At 51.3% G+C, this 21,755-nt stretch overlaps 1 protein-coding gene and 1 long non-coding RNA gene across 5 annotated transcripts in view; one reads left to right on the top strand and one right to left on the bottom strand.

Annotated features, from left to right (window-relative positions):
* Positions 1-12,667, bottom strand: part of SLC2A1 (solute carrier family 2 member 1) — a 32,763-nt gene extending 20,096 nt beyond the window's left edge. Inside the window, exon 1 of one of the 3 annotated variants that reach the window (XM_063718091.1) lies at positions 12,432-12,667. In XM_063718091.1, coding sequence (XP_063574161.1) covers positions 12,432-12,449 — 18 coding nt within the window. In that variant the 5' untranslated portion in view covers positions 12,450-12,667. 3 annotated transcript variants of the gene reach the window in all.
* A 321-nt stretch (positions 12,668-12,988) lies between these two features.
* Positions 12,989-21,755, top strand: part of LOC103892800 (uncharacterized) — a 38,892-nt gene continuing 30,125 nt past the window's right edge. Inside the window, exon 1 of one of the 2 annotated variants that reach the window (XR_008515533.2) lies at positions 12,989-13,116. This is a non-coding gene — a long non-coding RNA (uncharacterized LOC103892800). Of the gene's footprint in view, positions 13,117-19,143; positions 19,909-21,755 lie in introns of those variants that run through there. The other variant, XR_008515532.1, reaches the window with a different exon arrangement.

Below are 21,755 nucleotides of genomic sequence, written 5' to 3'. Positions count from 1 at the left end.
GGAGGCCAAGGACATACCCCTCCGCTGGACCTTGTCATCGGCAGGTCGAGGTCAAACTCGACTTTAGAAAACCTGCCTACCCACGCCCTGGGTCATATCCATATCCACCCAGGCAGCTGCTGCACTAGGACTCACTAAAATACCAGTGACCCATGCTCTAGGTCTCATGCTAAGTAGAGCTGGGGCCCCGGATGAAACTGGATCCAGTCCTGACACCAAGGAAGGAGTTTCCAGTCCAGTGGGGTGGGGGCAGTGGGGAGGCAGATGAAGATGAGAGGCTAGTGTGGTCTGGGCTTCAACAGGGGGCTGGTATGAGGCACTGTGAGAACCCTGGAGGGAAAGATTTCCAGTTTTGCCTGGGTACAAAAAAAGATGAGTTCCCAGGAGGTGACATTGGAGCTGGGCTGTGAAGCACACACAGAGAGTCTGCCAAGTGGGAAAGCAGTGGCAAGGCTACATTCCAGGTGGACAGAACAGTATGTGCAGGGGGAAGAAATGGGGACCGATCAGTCAGATTAAGAAACAGGGTGCTCAGTGTGGCTCAGTACTAGGTGTAGGGGGAGGGACATGGCCCCTGCTCCTCAGTAGGCACAAGACACTGCGACCAATCTCAGATTCATGCTGCCACCCTGCTGCGCCCACCATAGCCGGCTTGATCATTGCTGGGCTTGGAAGCAGACCCACGTCTAAATGCAGCAAGCTGCCCCTTTCACCTTGGAGTTGGATACAAGGCAGCCCTGCTCTGGGCCTTGGTTTCCTCACCTAGAAAACAGGGATGAAAGTTCCTTCCTTAAAGGGTCGCTGTTAAAGTTTTCTATCAGTATCCATCATGAAGCCTGGCAGAATTCTCTCCACAAGTGTTTGCTGGATCAGGGAAGAATAGCAAGCTACCCTCAATCGGGCAACCTCAGCACCATCTGCCCCCACCAGCCAGTGGCTGGAACTGGAACATGGTAATGAAGTCCATTTACTCAACGTGTATTTATTCTGGTGTCAAACTGATGAACAGTTGGTGATGACTTAGAGAAGGGTACTAGCCCCATAGAGCTTGTGATTTTCTTGTGGGGGCCTTTTTTACTGATGGGGAGCAATGTACAGCCCAGAGTCTGGGATCCCCAGCAGCCCATCACCACTCCCTGGGGATGAGACTACTTTCTAGAACATTCCATTCTCTTCCAGGCCTTTGCTCTTGCTATGTCCTCTGCAGTCTCTAGCTTATTACCCATCTGCCACTCAGTTTGGGAACTCCTTAAGAACAGAACCAGGGGCAGGACGCGGTGATCCCAGAACTTTGGGAGGCCAAGGTGGGCGGATCACTTGAGCTCAGGAGTTCAAAACGAGCCTGGGCAATATGGTAAAACCAGGTCTCTACTAAAATTAAAAAAAAAAAAAAAAAAAAAAAAAACAGCCGGATATGGTGGCACACATCTGTACCCAGCTACTCAGGGGGCTGAGGTAGGAGGATCACCTGAGCCTGGGAGGCAGAAGTTGCAGTGAGCCAAGATCATGCCACTTCACTCCAGCCTTGGCAACAGAGCAAGAAAAAAAAAAAGAATGGAACCTGGGTCATACCGTGTCTGCAGCCAGAGTGACCAGAGTAGGGAACAGCACATACTAATTGCCAAACAAAGAAAACCTGCCACTTTTCAACTTGGCTTTTGGGCAAAGCTGGCTCTGCGTGTATCTGTTGTGCCAGACCAGTGTTCATCCTTAGCCATTTATCAAACCCCTGACGAGTGCTGGAACATCAGAGCTCTGAGAGGTAAATACAGCACCCCACAAAACCCTCCACTCCAAGCCCACAGGGCTGTCGAGGAAGGACCTCTGAAGTCAGGCAGACCAAGTTCAAATCCTGACTCTCCTAGGAGAGTCATGGCCTCTCAGCTTGGCCAGTGACTGGGCTCAGGGTCCAGCACAGAGAAGCATTTCTCATGTCCCCACCCCTCACCCTCCCTATCCCACCGCTGGGGGTCTCACGATCCACAAGAGCCCTCCCTCTCCCAGGAAGCCATAGAAGAGGTGTTGAGATTCAGGACCTCTCCCCCAACACTCGGATGCCAGGTGGCCCTGGCCACATTGTATAACTTGCCAAACACTGTGGCCTTTTGACCCATGTCAGTGTGTTGGCATTGCGCTCCAGCCCCAGGGTTGGCCTGCAGCAGGTTCTCAATCTATATTGGCACAGGGAGGGCACGTGGCTACTGCCACTCAGAGGCAGGGTACTCCTGGCAAGAGGAGGGTCCCAGGGCCGGCAGACTCCAGATGTTGCTCCATCTTGTCCTCTTCCCACAGCATCCCACATGGGTTCCCCAGGTGCAGGGAGGCAGGGGACGCAGGGCTTTCCAACTGCTTAGTCCACAGCTCAAAGGAGGGCGGGAGGGGTTTACCTGAATCCATGACATCTCCCTTTTAATTTGTTTTGTTGTGTTTCTTACTCATTTAAACTTCTGGGCATTAAAAGAAAGAACCTCAAGGCTGGGCGTGGTGGCTCACACCTATAATCCCAGCACTCTGGTAGGCCGAGGCGGGCGGATTGGTTAAGGCCAGGAGTTCGAGACCAGCTTGGCCAACACCAAACTGTTTAGTGGCAAAAACCTGTCTCTACTAAAAATACAAAAGTTGGAGCTGGGCATGGTGGCTCACGCCTGTAATCCCAGCACTTTGGGAGGCCGAAGCAGGCAGATCATGAGGTCAGGAGATCAAGACCATCCTAGCTAACACGGTGAAACCCCCTCTCTACTAAAAATACAAAAAAAAAAATTAGCCCGGCGTGGTGGTGGGCGCCTGTAGTCCCAGCTACTTGGGAGGCTGAGGCAGGAGAATGGCGTGAACCCAGGAGGCAGAGCTTGCAGTGAGCTGAGATAGCGCCACTGCACTCTAGCCAGGGCGACAGAGCAAGACTCCGTCTCAAAAAAAAAAAAAAAAGTATAAAAATTAGTGGGGTGTGGTGGCACATGCCTATAATCCCAGCTACTTGGGAGGCTGAGGCACGAGAATAGAATCACTTTGACCTGGGAGGCGGAGGTTGTAGTGAGCAGATATCGCACCACTGCATTCCAGTCTGGGTGACAGAGTGAGACACTCTAAAAAAAAAGCCTTGGCTGCAGTAAGAAAGAAGGAAGCTCAAGAAATTGCAGACTGCTGTAACGTCGGCACTTGACAGGAGGCACCTGAGTTCAGAGGGCAAGTGCCCAGCCTAGCATACAAACAAAAGCCAGGGTTGGGACCAGAGTTGTTTGGTTTCCTAGCCTGGCGTTCTACCCTCTGACCGGTTCCATCCTGCGAAGTCTTTTAAAAAGAGTGATGGACTAACAGTCCGAAGCCTGACCTTAGGGTGACCTCAAGCATTAAGTGCTCCTGAAGCCACTTCCTTTAAGCCTTCCAATGATGTCAAGACCCTTGCATGACTGAACCTCCAGACACCCCTGGTTGCCCTCGAGGCAGAAGGCACTCGCCAGTCTTCAAAGTAGAACTGAGAGGAGGGAGCTGGTGCATTTATCAGCAGCAGCAGCGAGCTGAGGCACCCTGCCAGGGGCTGCTCATACATTCTGATTTAACCACCATGAACAAGCTTTTGGGGAGAGATGGCTCCCTTTTCACAGATGAGAAATGAGAGAAAGGGAAAAGCGCAGAACCAGGGGACTCTAGGCTTCAGGGAAGCTTCCAATTGGGGGTCTCTGATGCCAAATTCTACGCCTTTCCTGCTCAGGTCCTCCCCCTTGTTTCCGGGTACTGGTCCCTGAAGGAAACAAGGTTTCTACCTGGTGCTTTCTATGTAGGTCAAATTCCATAAAAGCAACTCTCTGAGCCTTGCCCACTCTGAGCCGAGACAGCCCGGGCACAAGCTCAGAAACCTTTGGGCCACTTTGCTGCATTTGCTGTAAGCCAAAGTTGGCAAACTATGGCAGCTAAGAATGAGTTTTACATTTTTAAGTAGCTGGGGAGAAAAAAAAGACAACGACTAATATTTTGTGATATGTAAGAATTATATTAAATTCACATTTCAGTGACCATGAATAAAGTTTTATTGGAACACAGCCACACTCATTTGTCTACGGCTGCTTTTGTACTGCAACAGCAAAGCTGAGTGGCAGGCCGAGAACTACATGTCCGACAAAGCTGACAATATTTACGCTCTATCTGGCCCTTTAGAAAAAAGTTGATTGGCCTCTGCTTTAAGCCCCAGGTCCCCTGAGCTAGCTGCCCAGCATTCTCAAAGCCTTCCAGGCAAAACCACATCCTCCCTAAATAACCAAAAACGTATGCATCCTATTATGGAATGTTAAATGTAAATGGCTCCTTGGCCATGTGTGGGTGTGGGGCCAGGATCTGGACCCTGGGGATACTGACACCCCTGAGAAGATACACATTTGGTGGTGAGATGGGCAATAATTCAACTAAGAGAACATTAATTTGGTAAGACTGGGCACATGGAAAGTTCACTGTCACTCTCAGCAGACATGTTTAAGTCCCAGCTCCTCCACTTGTGTGACCTTAAAAAAGTCCTTTCCTGGCTGGGCGTGGTGGCTAACGCCTGTAATTCCAGCACTTTGGGAGGCTGAGGTGGGCGGATCACCTGAGGTCAGGAGTTCAAGACAAGCCTGACCAACATGGTGAAACCCCATCTCTATTAAAAATACGAAAAATTAGCTGGGTGTGCGGGGTGCGCGCCTGTAATCCCAGCTACTCAGGAGGCTGAGGCAGGAGAATCACTTGAACCCAGGAGGCAGAGGTTGTAGTGAGCCGAGATCGCGCCATTGCACTCCAGCTTGGGCAACAAGAGTGAAACTCCGTCTCAAAAAAAAGGCTTTTCCTCTAAGCTTCAGTTAATTCTCCATAAGAGAGGATTTTCTATGAATAAATGATATTGCTAAGGAAAGATTATGCCTGAATGCATGCTCCCAACACTCTTCTAGTCAATGGAAATTCAGCGATAAAACTATACCAAATCCCTGCCTATGGAACTTGATAGATTAGTTGAAGGCTGGGGCAGAAAATAAATACATGTAATACATCAGGTGGTGAGTGGTATGAAGAAGGTGATGGGGCTGCTTTCTTAATCATGGTGAGACATGCCTGTAATGAAGGATTATGCAGCTATTGGAAAGAATGAAACACATGTGTGTTTCACATAACACGTATGTGTTATGAAGAGTACCAGGGTAGATTGTTCAGGGGGAAAAAAAGCAATAGGATGTACATATTGTGTAAGGAACAGGGAGTTAGTGAACTTGTATAGTGGCACTTGGTTGTATGTGCAGAGAGAAACACTGCCAGTATTTACCTCTAAGGGTTGGGTTGGTGAACGGAATGGGTTGCAAAGAACTATGTAGAAAGTGGGATCCAACTACACAAATATTCTATTTATAGGCATGTATCTACACATGCACAAAGAGAAGTCTTTAGGGTGAACACCAAACTGTCAAAACTAGAAGACACTCTTTCATTTATTATGCTTCTCTGTAGTTGGCTCTGTAACTTCTGAAATTTTTTTAATCCAATTTTTTTTCCAGTCACATCTAAGAACTTTATTGGACACAGCTTGGATGCCAGGACCTGGTAGGCCCCACACACTGCCTGCTAGGCCCTGGACTGTCCAGGGCTGGAGTGAGGGTAGTTCATCCAAGGAAGTGTCAGACCACATGGTAACCCCAAAAGGCAACACCATGGTTAGAGACTTTATATAGCTGGGAGATGGAGGGCTGCCCCACAGATGTATGAACAGGTCCAATCTTCCATAAATAAACCTACAGTGGAGAGGAAAATGACACTGGAATTCATCCTTAGACACAGAGTACCCTAGATGGGAGGGGGCATCCTCACTGGTCAGGGGGCCAGGATGGGTGATGAGGGGGCCCAGACGTCCACAGCATGGGGCAGACAGGGGCAAGGATGGGGTCAACAGATGATGGGCATTTGCACTAGGACACTGCATTCACAAGACCAACTACTGAAGGGACATGTGTGTCAGGCTGTTCATTCTGGAATGAGCAGGGGTGATCTTTATATCATATTCTGTGGCTGGTGGGCTCAAAGGCTACTTTGTGGAGAGAATGAGACCATGCAGTGAAGATGAGGATGGAGGATCAGGCCCACAAATAGCCCGGGCTTCTAGGCAGCACTGTGTCCCCCACAGTGCTGATGACACAGCTGGCTGTCGGACCACTCAGGCCTACACTCAGGCTAGCGCTTGGCTGGAGGAGATTCCCGTAGAGGCTGATGCAGTCGATCAGGGAGTTGGGGATAAGGACTTCCACCACCAGGTTGTAGATGGTGATGATGCCAGCCATGACCGCTAGGACACTGGACTTCAGGATCAGCTCCAGCGGCATAAGGGCCAGGGCCACGATGCAGTGCTACTCTAGGCTGTGCCAGACAGCACACAGGGCTGTGGGATGGAGGCAAGGCGAGCCCAGAGCAGACTCTGTTTACCTGTGGCCAGAACCCTCTGGGAATAGCTTCTGCACAGCTGTGAGGGCCACACCCAAGTTATCACACGCAGCAGGGAGCTGAAGAAGGCACCCAGCTAGGGGCAGGAAGTCCTTAAGAAGAACTGCCACAGCTGGGTGCTCAAGGAGCCCAGTGTAGCTGTTTGTTTCTTTCCTCGAACTGGGCCCCCCAGCCCGAGAGAGTCCACCTCTTCCTCCAGCAGAGGTGCTTATGGCTAGCTGGCCTGTCTGGGCTCCCACTGTGCTATGAAACTCAATCTGTGCCGCTCAGCACTCCCCAAGCCTGCTGCACAGACCACATGCTCCCCTGGAACCTCAGTGCCACTGACCCAGACAGCTAGGTCTCATCCCCAGTACAGCTGAGGACACAAGCTCCAACAAGAAGTGTGGCTGGTCTAAGGTCGAATGGTAGAGCCGTTTCTGATGGAGCCATTTCCTCCCCACTCCCAAATGCCAGGGCAGAGGGAGACAAACGGCTAGGAGACATAGGCAGACTTCCTGTCCAGCAGAGGCCTCAGTAGCCAAAAGCTCCATCAGCTGAGGCCTGGCAAGAGCTCTCTCCCATTCCACGGTGCAGAAGCCCCAGGGAGGCAAGTCAGTGTGGTCACAAAGAGAGGAGATGCTGTCTTCTTTCTGCCCAGGTTCAAGGCCTGGGAGCCCTGCTCAGTCACTGCAAAACCCTAATGTTTATGCATCAGCTACTGCCAGGCCTGGTGGCTGGAAGACAGAGCCTCAGGCTCCAGTCCACCCCTCCCGTGAAGGGAGGTAACAATTGGAGGCTTGTTTGGGTAGCCAGGGCTGGGCCCGCAGGCCTGGACACAGCCTCTCTGAGCCCACGAATCTGGTCAGGAGGCCTCCCAGCCTCCGCCATCATGGGGACGTCAGTTACCAGACTGAGTGAGCGGCTTTATCACCTTTATGCCCAGGAGTGAGGTGGGGGAAGGGGTGAGGTTGCAGGCCCCAAGCCAACACTGCACACTTTCCTCTTTGTTCCAGGCCTCCCCAGCTTTGCCAGTCTTGGGGAAGCAGCGAGCTGGATGCCTGTACCCTTGGTACTTGAGCAGAGCTCTGGGCCGACACCCGTGACCAAGAGGCACTGGGCAAAGCTGAGCTCCTTGAAGTCACAAGCTGATTACGGGGGATTTGAGGCTGGCCCAGCTCCGGGGCAAATAGGGTCGAATCCCTGGATGGCTCAGTACTAGACAAGGCTCATCTTGGGGCTGTTTACATCATTTGTACACCCAGACTGGCCTTACAAAGGGTCTTTCCACTTAAAATAGCCACTGCCCTAATTTAGGGCACGGGGCCAGTCTCACCACATCCACTGGGGGTAGCCAAGTCTCTGTTTACTAAGAAGGAAACCAGGCTCCAAGGAAAGCCACTTCTTCAAGGTCAGAGTTTAGTGGGAACATCTAGTGTTTTGTTTCCATTCACAGTAGAGTTTCAGTTGTCAAGTTACGTCTAATCCAACTTTCAGGCTCCTATGGCATGCAGAAAGAGCATGGCAAGTCCTGTGTCTGGGGATTCCTGCTCATTTGGGGTGGGTGGAGGATGGCACAGACAGGCGTGTGGAGAAGAAAGCGTCTTTTAAAAAGAACACAGCTAGGCCAGGCGCGGTGGCTCACACCTGTAATCCCAGCACTTTGGGAGGCTGAGGTGGGCAGATCACCTGAGGTCTGGAGTTTGAGACCAGCTTGACCAACATGGAGAAACCCCATCTCTACTAAAAAAAATACAAAAAAATTAGCCGGGCATGGTGGCACATGCCTGTAATCCCAGCTACTCGGGAGGCTGAGGCAGGAGAACTGCTAGAATCTGGGAGGCAAAGGTTGTGGTGAGCCGAGATCGTGCCATTGCACTCCAGCCTCGGCAACAAGAGCGAAACTCTGTCTCAAAAAAAACAAAACAAAACACAGCTCCGTAGAACGCCTCAAATCTTTTGTGATAGCCTTATCTCGGACAAATCTCTTCCCTTCTCTGGACTCAATTTCCCCATTTGTCAAATGGAGGGCTGGGCCATGGCTGGGAGGCCCCTCCTGCTCTGGGTTCCTTCCACCCTCTAATGTCATCCTGGAAAGGCTGGCAGCATGTCTTGGGGTGGGAGGCTTAGTGTGTGATCTTGGCAAAGTCATTTTTTATTGGACCATGAGGTCACTGTAACTTGTATCACAGGGCAGTTGTGAGGACCCTAGGAGTTAATGGACATGAATGTCCCTTTCAAACTATCCCAAGGGTGACCCAAATTCAGAAAGGGAGGCAGGAAGCCTAAGGCAAAAAAGTAAAGCAAAGAAGCCCAAAACAGCGCAGGGCACTCACATGAGCTGACCCTCCCTGCCCTGGCACTCTCACCCATGTGCCATGCCTACTCGCTTCCTGACAAGCCCCTACTAGGAAGAATGGGTTAGTGGGAGCTTTAATGATTTACCTGACTTAATACCCACGGGCCAGCATCCTGACTCCCCAAAAGCTTGTACTGCCAGAATGCCAGCTTTTGGATAAAGGCCAAGTCCCAGGTACAAGTCACCCACAGCCCAGGTAAGTGCAATGCATCATGGGAGTCCAAGGAAGCAAGAAATATTTATGGAGCATCTATGGGGACAGAGACATACATTGTTTTCTGAATTCCTAGACACTCTAATGATGAAAACAAGGCAACTGAGCTAAGCTGGGATTCAAAACCACATATGCAAACACCTATGTTCGGCTGGGTGCGGTAGCTCACGCCTGTAATCCCAACGCTTTGGGAGGCCGAAGTGGGTGGATCACCTGAGCTCAGGAGTTCGAGACCAGCCTGGGCAACATGGCGAAACCCTATCTGGTATTTTGTACCAAAAATACAAAAATTTAGCTGGGCACGGTGACGCATGTCTGTGGTTCCAGCTACTCAAGAGGCTGAGGTGACAGAATCGCTTGAGCCTGGGAGGTAGAGGTTGCAGTAAGCCAAGATCGTGCCACTGCACTCCTGCCTGGGTGACAGAGTGAGACCTCGCCTCAAAAAAAGACAAAAAACAAAAAACTATGCTCTCTGTACCACAGAGGGGCTGAGGAAGCCTGCAGATTTCTGATTTTTCCTTTTCTGGAAGGTAGAGACTGGCCAGAAAAGTGATGAGTGATGGGCATAGGCAAGGCTAGTTAGTTACAAGTTCTTCACGAAGGGTGGGGTGAGACATCTGGGGCAGGGCTCACCCTTGCGTGCTGCCCAGGAAAGATCGTGGGCGAACCCCTGGCTTGGAGGCAAGGCGATTCCATCTGTCCCCTACTTCCTATTCAGCTAAGCTCATTACTGTGAGTTACAGAGGAGCACAATGGAACACGGAGAAGTTAGTTAAGTCAGTTCCCATTTCCTAGGAGACAAAGAGGAACATAGCAGAACCAAGGCTTTGGAGCCAGACACACCTGGTTTTCAGATCGTGTGTGAAAGGCAAGCGATATGACCTCTCCAGACCTCAGTTTAACATCATGCACAAAAAGGTTGTGCTTGCAGGTCAAAAATGTATATGGAATGATCTACACAAGATTTGGAGGGGAAAATGACTATAACTGCTGTCTTGTATCTATTTGTCTTTTGAAATTTCTATTTTATGAAGGCATATAATCTGTTAGTATCAAAGTGCATGTGCATGAATTTAAAAATACAGCTGGGCGTGGTGGCTCACGCCTGTAATCCCAGCACTTTCGGAGGCCGAGGCGGGCGGATCATCTGAGGTCAGGAGTTCGAAACCAGCCTGACCAACATGGAGAAACCCCGTCTCTACTAAAACTACAAAAAAAAAAAAAAAAAAAAAAAAAAATTAGATGGGTGTGGTGGCGCATGCCTGTAATTCCAGCTACTCAGGAGGCTGAGGCAGACGAATCGCTTGAACCCGGGAGGCGGAGGTTGCAGGGAGCTGAGATCGCGCCATTGCACTCCAGCCTGGGCAACAAAAGCGAAACTCCGTCTCAAAAAATAAATAAATAAAATAAATAAATAAATAAAAGTACAGATACAACACTGTGAAAGAGGTGTTCCAACATTAATTACTGACGAGGTAGACAGTGGAAAATTTGGAGAACACTCCATGAAGAGCACCCACCTGCTACACTATTTAGAACGAGCTGGCACAAGGGGCCACCTTTGAAGATAGGCAAATTCTCTCCCTTCTGCCCAAAATTCAAGAAATGTTATGGTGAAGAGAGACAGTGGAGACAGAAATGAAATTAAATCTGATAGGCCTGGGTTCAAATCCAGTTCAACCACTTACTAGCTGTGTCACTTTGGCAAACTTATTTCCCTTCTCTGAGCTCCAGGCTAGTGAGTAACCAGCAGGGCTATAAGGTCCGTGACGCTGAAAGTAGTTTGGCTAAGAACCTGCTGATTTTCTCCTCCACTTTTCTGTCTCCACGTAGAATATTCACTTATCCACTCAACAAATAAATACCCATGTCGGGCATAGTATGCCGAATAGATAGTTCCTTCCCTGGAGGAAGTGACAAAAGTGATCTCTTTCGACGGAAAAACTGAGGCCCAGAAGTTAAGTGGCCTGCAAGAGCCCTCAGATATCTGGACTTCCTTGCCACTAGCTAGAAGAACTTCTCGCTGAACTTCTGTTTAGTATATCCCACCCTTATGGCTCACCTAAGATTCTGGGAGCCTTCCCCGGGAACTTCCCCGGGGTCTCACCTCCAGTGAGGGCCCAGGAAGGGTGAAGCAAGTCGTCTGGATTTATGTATTCAACAGGTGTGCGGCGGAAGGCCTATTCCTGCCGAGGGTGCGGCCCAGCGTCACCCCGCTCAGTCCCAGCGGGACACCTCCACAGCCAGTAGGAAGGGCAGTTCAGAATTCAGTGCTACCCCCACGTCCCAGCTAAGAAAACAAAGCAAGGGCCATCCAGGTGCCCTCCCAGCTGAGGAGATGGAAAAATCAAAGTATAATAGATAAAGAGGGACCGTTTCAAAAGAAAAAGGGGACTTGAAAATATTGTAGACTAGAGGGAGGAAGGGAGGTGGAAACACACAGGAGGGGCTCCACAAATATTTGTTGAAAAGAAATCGCTTTGCAGACGCTACAAAGATGCCCTGCAGGACAAGCCCATTTACACAGGGAAAAAGAAATCCTATCTAGGGAGTTGTTGGTCCCCAGAGTCCCCATCCCTCATTCCCCAACCCCGTGGCTTGCGCGCTTCCCGCTAGACTTCAGCCTGGGGTTCTTTCCTGGCGCCCGGACCCCCCGCCCCTCTGGTTGCGCTTCCCTCTCGGCCCCGAGGGTAAACCTGCCTCCTCGGAACACATCTCCGCGAGACTGGGCCAAAGCTTTGGGGCCTGCACTCCTTGGAAAGGAGAGCCTCCGAGACCGGAGGTTCATCTCAACCCCCGCGTTCGAGCCCGGGCCTGGAGAAAAGTGCCCTCCCCTCGGCCTCGGCCTCGTCACCGCGGGGAACTGGCGGGAGGAGTAGGGGAGGCCGGTGGGACACCTCGCACCAGGCCGCTCACCTACAGGGGCGCCCGGGCTAGGGAAGCAGACGGAGAGCGGGGGCGGCTCCTGCCTCCTCCGCGCGCCGGGGCCGGGGCCGGGCCGGGGGCTCGGCCCGCTCAGCCAATGGGCGCCGCGCTCGGGCCCCCTCCCCCTCACCGGGAGGGGCCGACGCTGGGCTGCCGCTGCCGAGGTCGTGTGCGACGTGCCGCGCCCGGGCCCTGTGTCCCCAGCCCCAGCAGGGCCGCGTGGACGGCGCGGCGCCCCCGGAAGGAGGCCATGTGCTCAGTGCCGGCGCCAACTACGCACGCGGCGCCCTCCGGCCCGCTAGACCCGAAGCCCATCCCCACTGCGGCCAGCGGCCCGGCGGGACGCTGCGCTCGGGACACGCACGGAGCCAGGCTCGGAGAGGCGCGCGGCCCGCCCCGGGCGCACAGCGCGGCGGGGCGGCGGGGGAGGCCCTGGCCGGCGTAAGGCGGGCAGGAGTCCGCGCCTTTGTTCCTGGCGGGAGGGCCCGCGGGCGCGCGACTCACCTTGCTGCTGGGCTCCATGGCAGCGCTGCGCTGGTGGCTCTGGCTGCGCCGGGTACGCGGGTGGCGACGGGCGTGCGAGCGGCGCTCTCCCGCTCAGGCTCGTGCTCCGGTCCGGGGATTCCGACTGCGACTCTGACTCCGACTTCCGTCGCTTGGTCTCCTGCTCCCTGGCGCGCTCACTCGGGGACCCGCGAATAGCGACCGGCACGCTCGCTGTTGCTACCTCTTGCCTCTTGCCAGAGAGCGCGCGGACCGTAGCGTTTATAGGACCCCGGCCATTGGCTGGCGACGTCGGTGTGTCAGGGGTGTGTGGGCAGGACCTCGGGGCGGGGCCTGGGGCCCAGCCTGTCCTGGGCGGCGCTCCGCTAGGAGGGGGTGAGGGGAGTGGCCGAGGCCGGGGCCCCCCCTAACCACTGCCTAGCTCAGGCTGCAGATCCGCTCGCTCTCTGTGCGTTGGGACCGCGGAGGGCATTCGCTGTGTGACTCAGGGCAAATGTGCGCACCTCTCTGAGCCTCCGCGGCATTCTCTAGCAAAATGGTGGAGCCGGTACCCGGCTGTAAGGCAAGCTGGGATGCGCGGAGTAGCGGGTGGAAAGCTGGACTGGAGTTCTCACTCGGCCGCTGGGTGACTTCGGTGCACTAGGGATAGCAACAGTACCACCTCGTAGGGTTATAGAAAGACCAAGTGAGTTAATATTTGTGAAGTGTTCAGAACAGCGTCTACTGCATGGAAAGTAGTATTTATTTGTTAGAGAGACTCCAGGAGGTCTTGCCCAGTGATTGACTTCTCCCTTCCCTGTCTCCACCCCCCACATTCCCGTTTGTGAGCCAAGCCTTGCTTTTGCACCGGCCGGGCTCTCTTGCCTAGAAATGCATACCCATCTCAAACCTGGGCTTTAAAATCACCTCCTCTGGGACCCCTTCCTCTACTTCTCACAGTTCAGGTGAGCCTATGGTGACCTGTAAGTGTGGAAAATATGAAAGGCAGGCGGACTGACATGATAGGACATTAAAGACATGATAGACCTCGGGTTTGAACCAGCTCAACTGTATACTGGCCCGGCCGCGATCCTGGGCGAGTTCCTGGCCAGTGAGGCTGTTTTCGTTTTTTTCTTTAATTTTTTTTTTTCTCAGACGGGGTCTCGCTCTGTCGCCCAGGCTGGAGTGCAGTGGCACGATCTCCGCGCACTGCAACCTCTGCCTCCCGGGTTCAAGCAGTTCTCTGCCTCAGCCTCCCGAGTAGCTGGGATTACAGGCGCCCGCTATCACGCCTGGCTAATTTTTTGTATTTTTAGTAGAGACGGGGTTTCACCATTTTGGCCAGGCTGGTCTTGAACTCCTGACCTTGTGATCCACCCGCCTCGCCTCCCAAAGTGCTGGGATTACAGGCGTGAGCCACTGAGCCCGGCCGAGGCTGTCTTCTTATGAGTAAATGGAATTCTCACACCAATCTCATTGCTATCATGAGAGGTGCAATTTCCAGATAAGCTCATAAAGTGTTTAGCATGGAAGTTCTCATTTACTGGTTGGTGGTATTGTTGGTTTATTTATTTATTTTGTTACTAAATAAATAAATGCTGGTCTCAAACTCCTGGGCTCAAGTGATCCTCCCACCTTAGCCTCCGTAGTCGCTGGGAGTGCAGGCATGTGCCACTGCACTGGTAGTGGTATTGCTATCATCTGACTTCACCTTATTTCCTGTAGACCAGTGCCTTACTTGAGACACAGTGAAGGGAAGGCCCCCCAGTCTAAAGGTCTGATCAAAGTCTTGAGAGTCCCTTTCCCGATGGAGGGAGTCATGGTGGGCTTACTGTCTGTTGGAAACCGGGAGGCTGAGCCAACCAGATGACCCCTGGAGTTCTCTGGCAATGTGTCCAGTTCTGGCTGAGGGGCACCTTGGTTGAGTGTGGAGCCCTGAAACAGAAGGCAGGTGCATTCTGGGCACCGCCCTGCCGAAGGTTTCAATTCCTATGGTCTCTCTATGCTCAGCCTGGAAAGCTTGGGCCACCTCTCTCCTCACCCCTGGACAGACCAAGTCCTGCTGACTCCGCTGTCTACACCACCTCATCCTCCTTCCCTCCCCTGCTGTCTGCAGGGCCTCCATCTCCTCTGGTCTTTCGTCCTCCAGTCCTGCACCCTGCCACTCTCCTGCTCATCTGTCTGAAATTGTCATGGAGGGAGTAAGGGCCAAGCCTGGCCATCACGGTCCTTCTTCAGGGCACCAGTTTACACGCTCAGCCTCGCCCCTCACACCAGCAACTCACATCCACACATTTGCTCAGCTCGTCTCCTCTGCCTGGGAAGCCCTCCCCCACCTCACCATGCCAAAAAGCACCATGGGTCCTTCCTCCTCCGGGAAGTGTCCCTGGTTCTCCCAAGTGGAAATCTTTATCTCCTTTACCATTTGGTGTTTTGTAGGTTGCCACTTGTCCTCTGTCTGCCTTCCCTCAGCCTGTGAGCACCTTGAGGACAGGTTCTGCAGCTGAGGCATGTGGGTAAATGACTGAAGGAGGGAAGGAATGCACGAATGAGTGAGCAGCTAATCTACCTGTGTTGAATGTTCCTTCCCCTCCAGTCCGTCCTGCTGATACTTCCAGTCTTTCCTTAAGTACCTTTTGGGTTTTGCTACTTCCCTGCTCAAAGTCTCTCCACAGCTCCTTGTTTCTTAGCACATCCAGTCTATGCCTTTTCCCAGTTGCGCATCTGCCTTACTCAGCCCATGGGTCACACTCACCAAACAGCCACCTTGTCCTTCTCTGGGCCAGCCCCATGCTGGCCACTTTCCCAGGGACAGAGACGTGTGACCCCGTTGTTAGCCTCATGGAGGCCCCCAGCTGGAGGAGGAGCAAGAGGGGAAATGAGCAGCAACAATACCAAGTCAAGCGTAGAGGGTTAAGAATCTGTACAGGAGCAGAACTTGTACCACAGGGGAAGGAGAGTGAGTAGAGAGAGCATCTGGGAAGGGGGAGGTCATGCTAAGCAGGGTTTGGAAGGCTGAATAGGAGTTCACCAGATGGATCGAGGGAAGGCCGTTCTCAGCAGAGAGAAGAGCATGTGCAAAGGCAGCAGACTGCCGGAATGATTACCTAGGGAACGTGAGAATCTCTGGGCCGCTCTTAGAGACTGATGATGGAGCCCCAGATCCGGACTCTTTGAGTCCCAGCTCTGCTATTTACTTGCAAACATTCATGGGCAAACAATGCCTTCTCTTCTCTGAGCCTGAAGACCCACATCTGTAAAACAGATATAACAAACCCTTCCTGGGTAGGCCTGAAGGAAAGTAGATGTTTATAAAGGCTTAGCTATATAAACTGTACTCATTCTTGACGTGAGAAGTTCAGTCAAATCCCTATCCCATGGTAGGGTGGTGCTTGAGGAAAAAGCAGAGTGGCCGAAAAAAAGCTTTTCCTTCACCCACCCCACCCCACCTGCCCACACACAGACCCCCATTACCTTCTCTGTGTTCCTCTCTGTGAATGTTTTATGACCCCTGGAGGCTACTGGTCAGAAGCAAATTCATCAGAAGCTATTAACGCTGCATCACAGACTAGATTCACAGATGGACTGGTTTGTTATTTGGGTGGCTGATTCCTTGGAAGCAGAATTTAACTCCAACTAGGGAATGAGCCCTAGAGAAGGCCCCAGGAAATAGCACGTGAGCAGAGAAGGTTTGGGTGCAAGGGGAAAGGAGAGCAGGAGGGGCACCTAAGTAGCCCCTGTGGCTGGGGCGTGGGGACTTAGGGAGGAGAAGAGACTGAAGAAGTGGAATCACAGAGGCTCCAAATGCCAGGTATAGGAGTTAGGGCTTTATGCAGTGGATAGTGGGGAGCCATGGAGAGTTACTGAGCAGGGAAAGGACCTGAGGAAACCTCAGTGTCCCCACAAGCCTACTCTACCTGAGGCACTAAAGGGGGTGTGAGGAGGCTGTGGAGCCCCAGCATTCAGCTTGAACGACCTAGTGCCCCTTCCCCAGTCTGCACCCACACTGACAGCTTTATTCCCTGGAGGCTGCCTTTAGTCCTGGACGGAACTCGGCCTCTTCTGGGTCCGATTCTAAGCAGTTCCAGCCCAAGCTAGTCTGGAGGAAAAGAGCTCTCTGGAACTGGCTAGCAGGGAGGTGTCAGGTGCCAGGCGGATGCTGGAGCCTAGTGCGTGCCTCAGAGCACGCAAGTGGGTGGGGGAAGGGTGGTGGTGGTGGTGGTGGTGGTGGCGGCGGCAGGGCCTTGCAAAGCGGGTCCTAGCAGCTCCAGAGTTAGGAGTGAGTAAGGCGGGCTGGGAAAAGACTGTTGCCTTTAAAGGCAAGCGTCCCTGGCAGCCAGGAGGAAAGGTTTTGCTGAGTCAGCTGCAATTGGTACAAGAGGGGATAGCAGGGGCTGGGACGGAAGCCCCCCTAATCCAAAGGGTGTTTTGCAATTCAAATCCTCCTGGATTGCAGGTAAACACAGTGATGGATTCCAGGAAGGCCTGATGGGCCAGGCAGGACAGTTTTGTGTGTTTAATATTTTCATTCTGATTTGCACACCTGCTTGAACCACCTGCTCCCAGAAAGCTTTTCGGCATCCCTTCTTTATCTTCTGTATGCCCCTCCGACCCTCTGCAAATGCACTTATCAGGGCTACCACCTGCTCGCTGATGCTGGGGAAATTGAAGGCACATACTCCCCTCCCTTCTCTCCTGACTACCAGGCTTTTCTGTCCAGCTGCCTCCAGGATGTCCCTCTGGATGTCCCACAGGTCCTTCACACTCACCATGCTCAAACCTGAACTCATTATCTTCGCCCATCGCTTCCTGTCCCCACCCTAGAGATGGCTCCTCTAGCCACCAAATTGCCCTAGCCAGAGATCTGGTATCTTCCCTGACCCCTCTCTGTCTCCCTCATTCCCCGTATCCCGTCGCCCATCCCGCGGACTCTGCCTGCCCTCTCCATGCGGCCAGTCCCTCCTCCAGCATAGGCTAGGACCACTATTCATTCATCCTCCTCCCTGCCACCACACTGGTCTCTTTAAAATGCACAGCTGACCACATCACTGCTTTGTTCAAACATCTTTCCATGGCACGCAATAATGTGGCTGAATCTCACAGACACATTGAGTGATAGCAGCTGTGCAAAAGAGTGTGATGTCATGTGTATAAAGTTTAAAAACAGGCAAAACTTATCTCCGGAGTAACAGTAGTTACCCTTGGAAGGGAGGGTCGTGACTCTGGGGGCGGGTGCTGGTAATCAGGGTGAGGCAGGTGGAGACCAGATCAGCAGTACTGATGTTTTTTTCTTTCGCCTCAAGCTTTAATATGACTCAGCACAGCATGTTACTAATCCTGTTTTTATTTAAAATTTTGATATTTTGTCATCATGGATTTTTTGCATTAATTCTGGTTTTTCAAAAATACTGCATTAAAAATATTATTTATCCTGATGACAGAGTCTGCTGCTGCCCCCCTCTGCCCCCCTCCACCCCTGCTTAAATTTTACAGGGGAGGTGAGTGCCCTTCTTGTCACACCCTGTTTGTGACCGTGTTGGTAATGTTGTTTCCTCATCAGGGTGCTGGTTGCGGGTGTGTTTAGTTTGTGAAAATGCATTGAGGTGTGTACATTTCTGATTTTCATACTCTTCTGAATGCATATCTTGCTTCAATTAAGCAAACTGATTTTTTTTTTTTTTTACTTAAAATATTTCTGTAATTCCAAGGGAGTGTCTCCATCTGCTTCTTCCAGTGTCCCCAGCACCAAAAACAGCACCTGCCTCACACTGGGTCTCATACATTTTTGTTGAATGAAGGAACACAACATTTTAGTTAATTTAATTCTCACAGCAACTCTATGAAATGAGTATTTTTCTATTTTCTTTTTTTTTTTTTTTTTTGAGATGGAGTCTCACTGTTGCCAGGCTGGAGTGCAGTGGCACAATCTCGGCTCACTGTAACCTCCGACTTCCGGGTTCAATAGATTCTTCTGCCTCAGCCTCCCAAGTAGCTGGGATTACAGGCGCACACCACCATGCCCAGCTAATTTTTGTATTTTTAGTAGAGACGGGGTTTCACGATGTTGGCCAGGGTGGTCTCGATCTCTTGACCTTGTGATCCGCCCGCCTCGGCCTTCCAAAGTGCTGGGATTACAGGCGTGAGCCACTGCGCCTGGCCTTTTTCTCTCTGTTTTCTAAAGGAGAAAACTGAGGCTCAGGGAAGTAATTTGCCCAAAATCACACAGGTAGTAAGTGTGAGTTCCAGCACCTGGATTGAAAAAATAAATGGAGCCAGGTGTGGTGGTGCATGCCTATAGTCCCAGCTACTAAAGAGGCTGAAGCAGGAGGATTGCTTGAGCTCAAAAGTTCAAGTCCAGCCTGGGCAACATGGTGAGACCCCATCTCTAAAAATAAATAAATAGGCCAGGCGCAGTGGCTCACACCTGTAATCCCAGCACTTTGGGAGGCCAAGGTAGGGGGATCACAAGGTCAGGAGTTCGAGACCACCCTGACCAACATGATGAAACCCCATCTTTCCTAAAAATACAAAAATTAGCCAGGCATGGTGGTGCGCACCTGTAATCCCAGCTACTTGGGAGGCTGAGGCAGAATAATCTATTGAACCCAGGAGACGGAGGTTGCAGTGAGTTGAGATTGCACCACTGCACTCCAGCCTGGGCAACAGAGCAAGACTCCATCTCAAAAAAAAAATTTTTTTTAATAAAAATAAAAAATAATAATAAATGGTTGACTTGACTCTAGAGAAACTTGTTAAATCAAATGCTGCCAGATTCTCTGGCAATAAAGAAAGCAATAAAAACAACAAAAACTCCAACTGGCACTGCCTGCTCTGATCCAGCAACAGTACAAGCAGTTTGCTTTGCCTGGCTCTTATCGCTTAGATTACAATTATTTGAGCCTTATCTTCCTCTGAGATAATGACCTTCTCTACGGCTGGGGCTCAGGTATTCCTGTCTTCCCTCTGTCCAGCAAGTTATTTGGCACAAGAAAGAAGCTATAAATGTTTAATAAATGAATTAATCAGAGAATGAATGAAGGAGGAGGCTGACAGTGGTATTTGGTGGGCAGACCACAGGCTTTGGAAACAGACGTGCTAGCTATGTGTCTTTGGGCATGTTACCTCACCTGAATCTCAGTTTCCCCAACTGTAAGATGGGGATAATAGCAGTACTCAACTCTAAGAATTATTGTGAATATAAAGTAAGGAAACGTGTATCAGGTGACTATCCTACAGTAAATACTTGAAACGTGGTAACTAATATTATTTCCATTTTTTTACATTCTCAAAGCCTGATTTTCTTCAGGGTTGCAGGGATCTGCCCTTCTCAATTTCCACGTATTGTTTTCTGAAGGTCTGTGAGGTTGGAAGAAGAGGACCTGATGATGCCTCCCCGAGGAGCTTTCTTCCCCGTGGGGTGGGCAGAACTCTGGAACGGTCAAAAAGTCTGGCTTCATGGACCAGCTCCACCTTGTGATTGGCGAGTTGCTTATTACCAGTGAGCCTCAGTTTTCTCTCTGTAAAATAAGGCCCATAATAATCTTTTTTTTTTTTTCTTTTAAGACTGAATCTCAATCTTTTTGCCCAGGCTGGAGTGCACTGGCACAATCTCGGCTCACTGAAACCTCTGTTTCCCGGGTTCAAGCGATTCTCCTGCCTCAGCCTCCCGAGTAGCTGGGATTACAGGCGCCCACCACCACGTCCACCTAATTTTTTTGTATTTTTAGTAGAGACAGGGTTTTACCATGTTTGGCCAGGCTGGTCTTGAACTCCTGACCTCAAGTGATCCACCCGCCTCGGTCTCCCAAAGTTCTGGGATTACAGGCGTGAGCCACCGCGCCCGGCCCTCTTTTTTTTTTTAAGACCCAGAATGATGTTGACCTTGGAGATCTCTGGGGAGGATTCAATGGCTTGGCCCTGGGCCTGGTGCACAGTAAGCCCTCCACAAGTGTTGAGTCTGAGGAAGTAACCTGGCACCCTGAGGCTGGGGGAACAGCAAGGAGACCGGAGGGATCCTGAGAAGCCCAAGGACTGATGGGAAAAACAAATAGCCTGGCATAGTTTTGTTTTATTCTTAGAATCATATTTCTCCAGAGAAGTGGAAAAACAATGCCTTTCATGCTGATATAACTTTTTCTTTCTTTTTGTTTTCTTTTTAGAGGTAGGGTCTTGCTATGTTGCCCAGGCTGGCCTCAAACTCCTGAGCTCAAGCAATCCTCCTGCCTCAGCCTCCCAAGTAGCTGGGACAACAGGCCAGCACCACCGTATCTGGCTTTGATATAACTTTGTAACTCTACAAAACTCCTTCCCACATGTCATTCCTTGGGTCCTCCCCACACCTTATGCTACAGGCAAGACTAGAATTATTCATGTATCTGCAGTTGTGGAAACTGAGGCACAGAGAAATTAAGCCACTTGCTTGAGATCACAGTGAAGGAGAAACTTGGAAGCAAATTGAAGGTGTAAAACCTGGGCCTCCTGACTTCTAGATACCACCATGCAGCAGTTTGGATCTGAAAGGAAGCACACAGCTTATGCCCGGACAGAGCAGCCGGTGTCTAGCTGTGCCCGCTTGCCCCGCCCAGCTCCCACCTGGATGCCACCTGGCAGTGATATGCACATGCATCACGGGGGAGCGGGCTGACTCACACATTATACTGGAGCTGACTCATGCTTTGCAAGAGGGAGAGTGAGAATCGGTTGAGAGCCGCAGGAGCCCCTGCTTTCCACATTGAGGCTTGAAATTCATGCCTCAAATCCACGGCAGTTCAGTTCTTTAAAAAGGGAAAGCACTGTGAGCTGGCTGGAGCTGGGGATCTCTGTACTCAGAGAAGAGTGGTTTGTTTCAACTCTGGGCTCTGTTACAAGTTGGCTGGGTGACTTCGGGCAAGTCATTGTCCCTCAGTCTCTTCAGCTTTGTAACAAAGGGGTTGCAACAGATAAGCACCAAGACTATTCAAGCATCTGAAAGGCTGTTCTTGCTCTGGGTTGAGAAACCTTGTCATAATAATGTTGTATGTGTTGCTAATTTACTATGTGCCAGGTAAGTGATTGGTATGGAGTTATTAATATCTCATTTAATTCTCATAACGAATTCTAGATTTACTATTTTTTATCTTGTTTCTCAGAGGAGGAAACTGAAGCACAGTTTCAGAGTGATTTGCCTAAGGTTGAGTAGGTCAGCAAGTGGCCGAGCTAATGATTGAACCTGGTTTGTCCCCAGACTTTGTATAAAATCTAGTCTAAGGCCGGGCGTGGTGGCTCACACCTGTAATCCCAGCACTTTGGGAGGCTGAGGCGGGTGGATCACAAGGTCAGGAGTTGGAGACCAGCCTGGCCAACATG

The sequence above is a fragment of the Pongo abelii genome, chromosome 1 (assembly GCF_028885655.2).
Source record: "Pongo abelii isolate AG06213 chromosome 1, NHGRI_mPonAbe1-v2.0_pri, whole genome shotgun sequence".
Classification (NCBI taxonomy): Eukaryota; Metazoa; Chordata; class Mammalia; order Primates; family Hominidae; genus Pongo; species Pongo abelii.
This window is presented reverse-complemented; position numbering and strand designations above follow the sequence as displayed.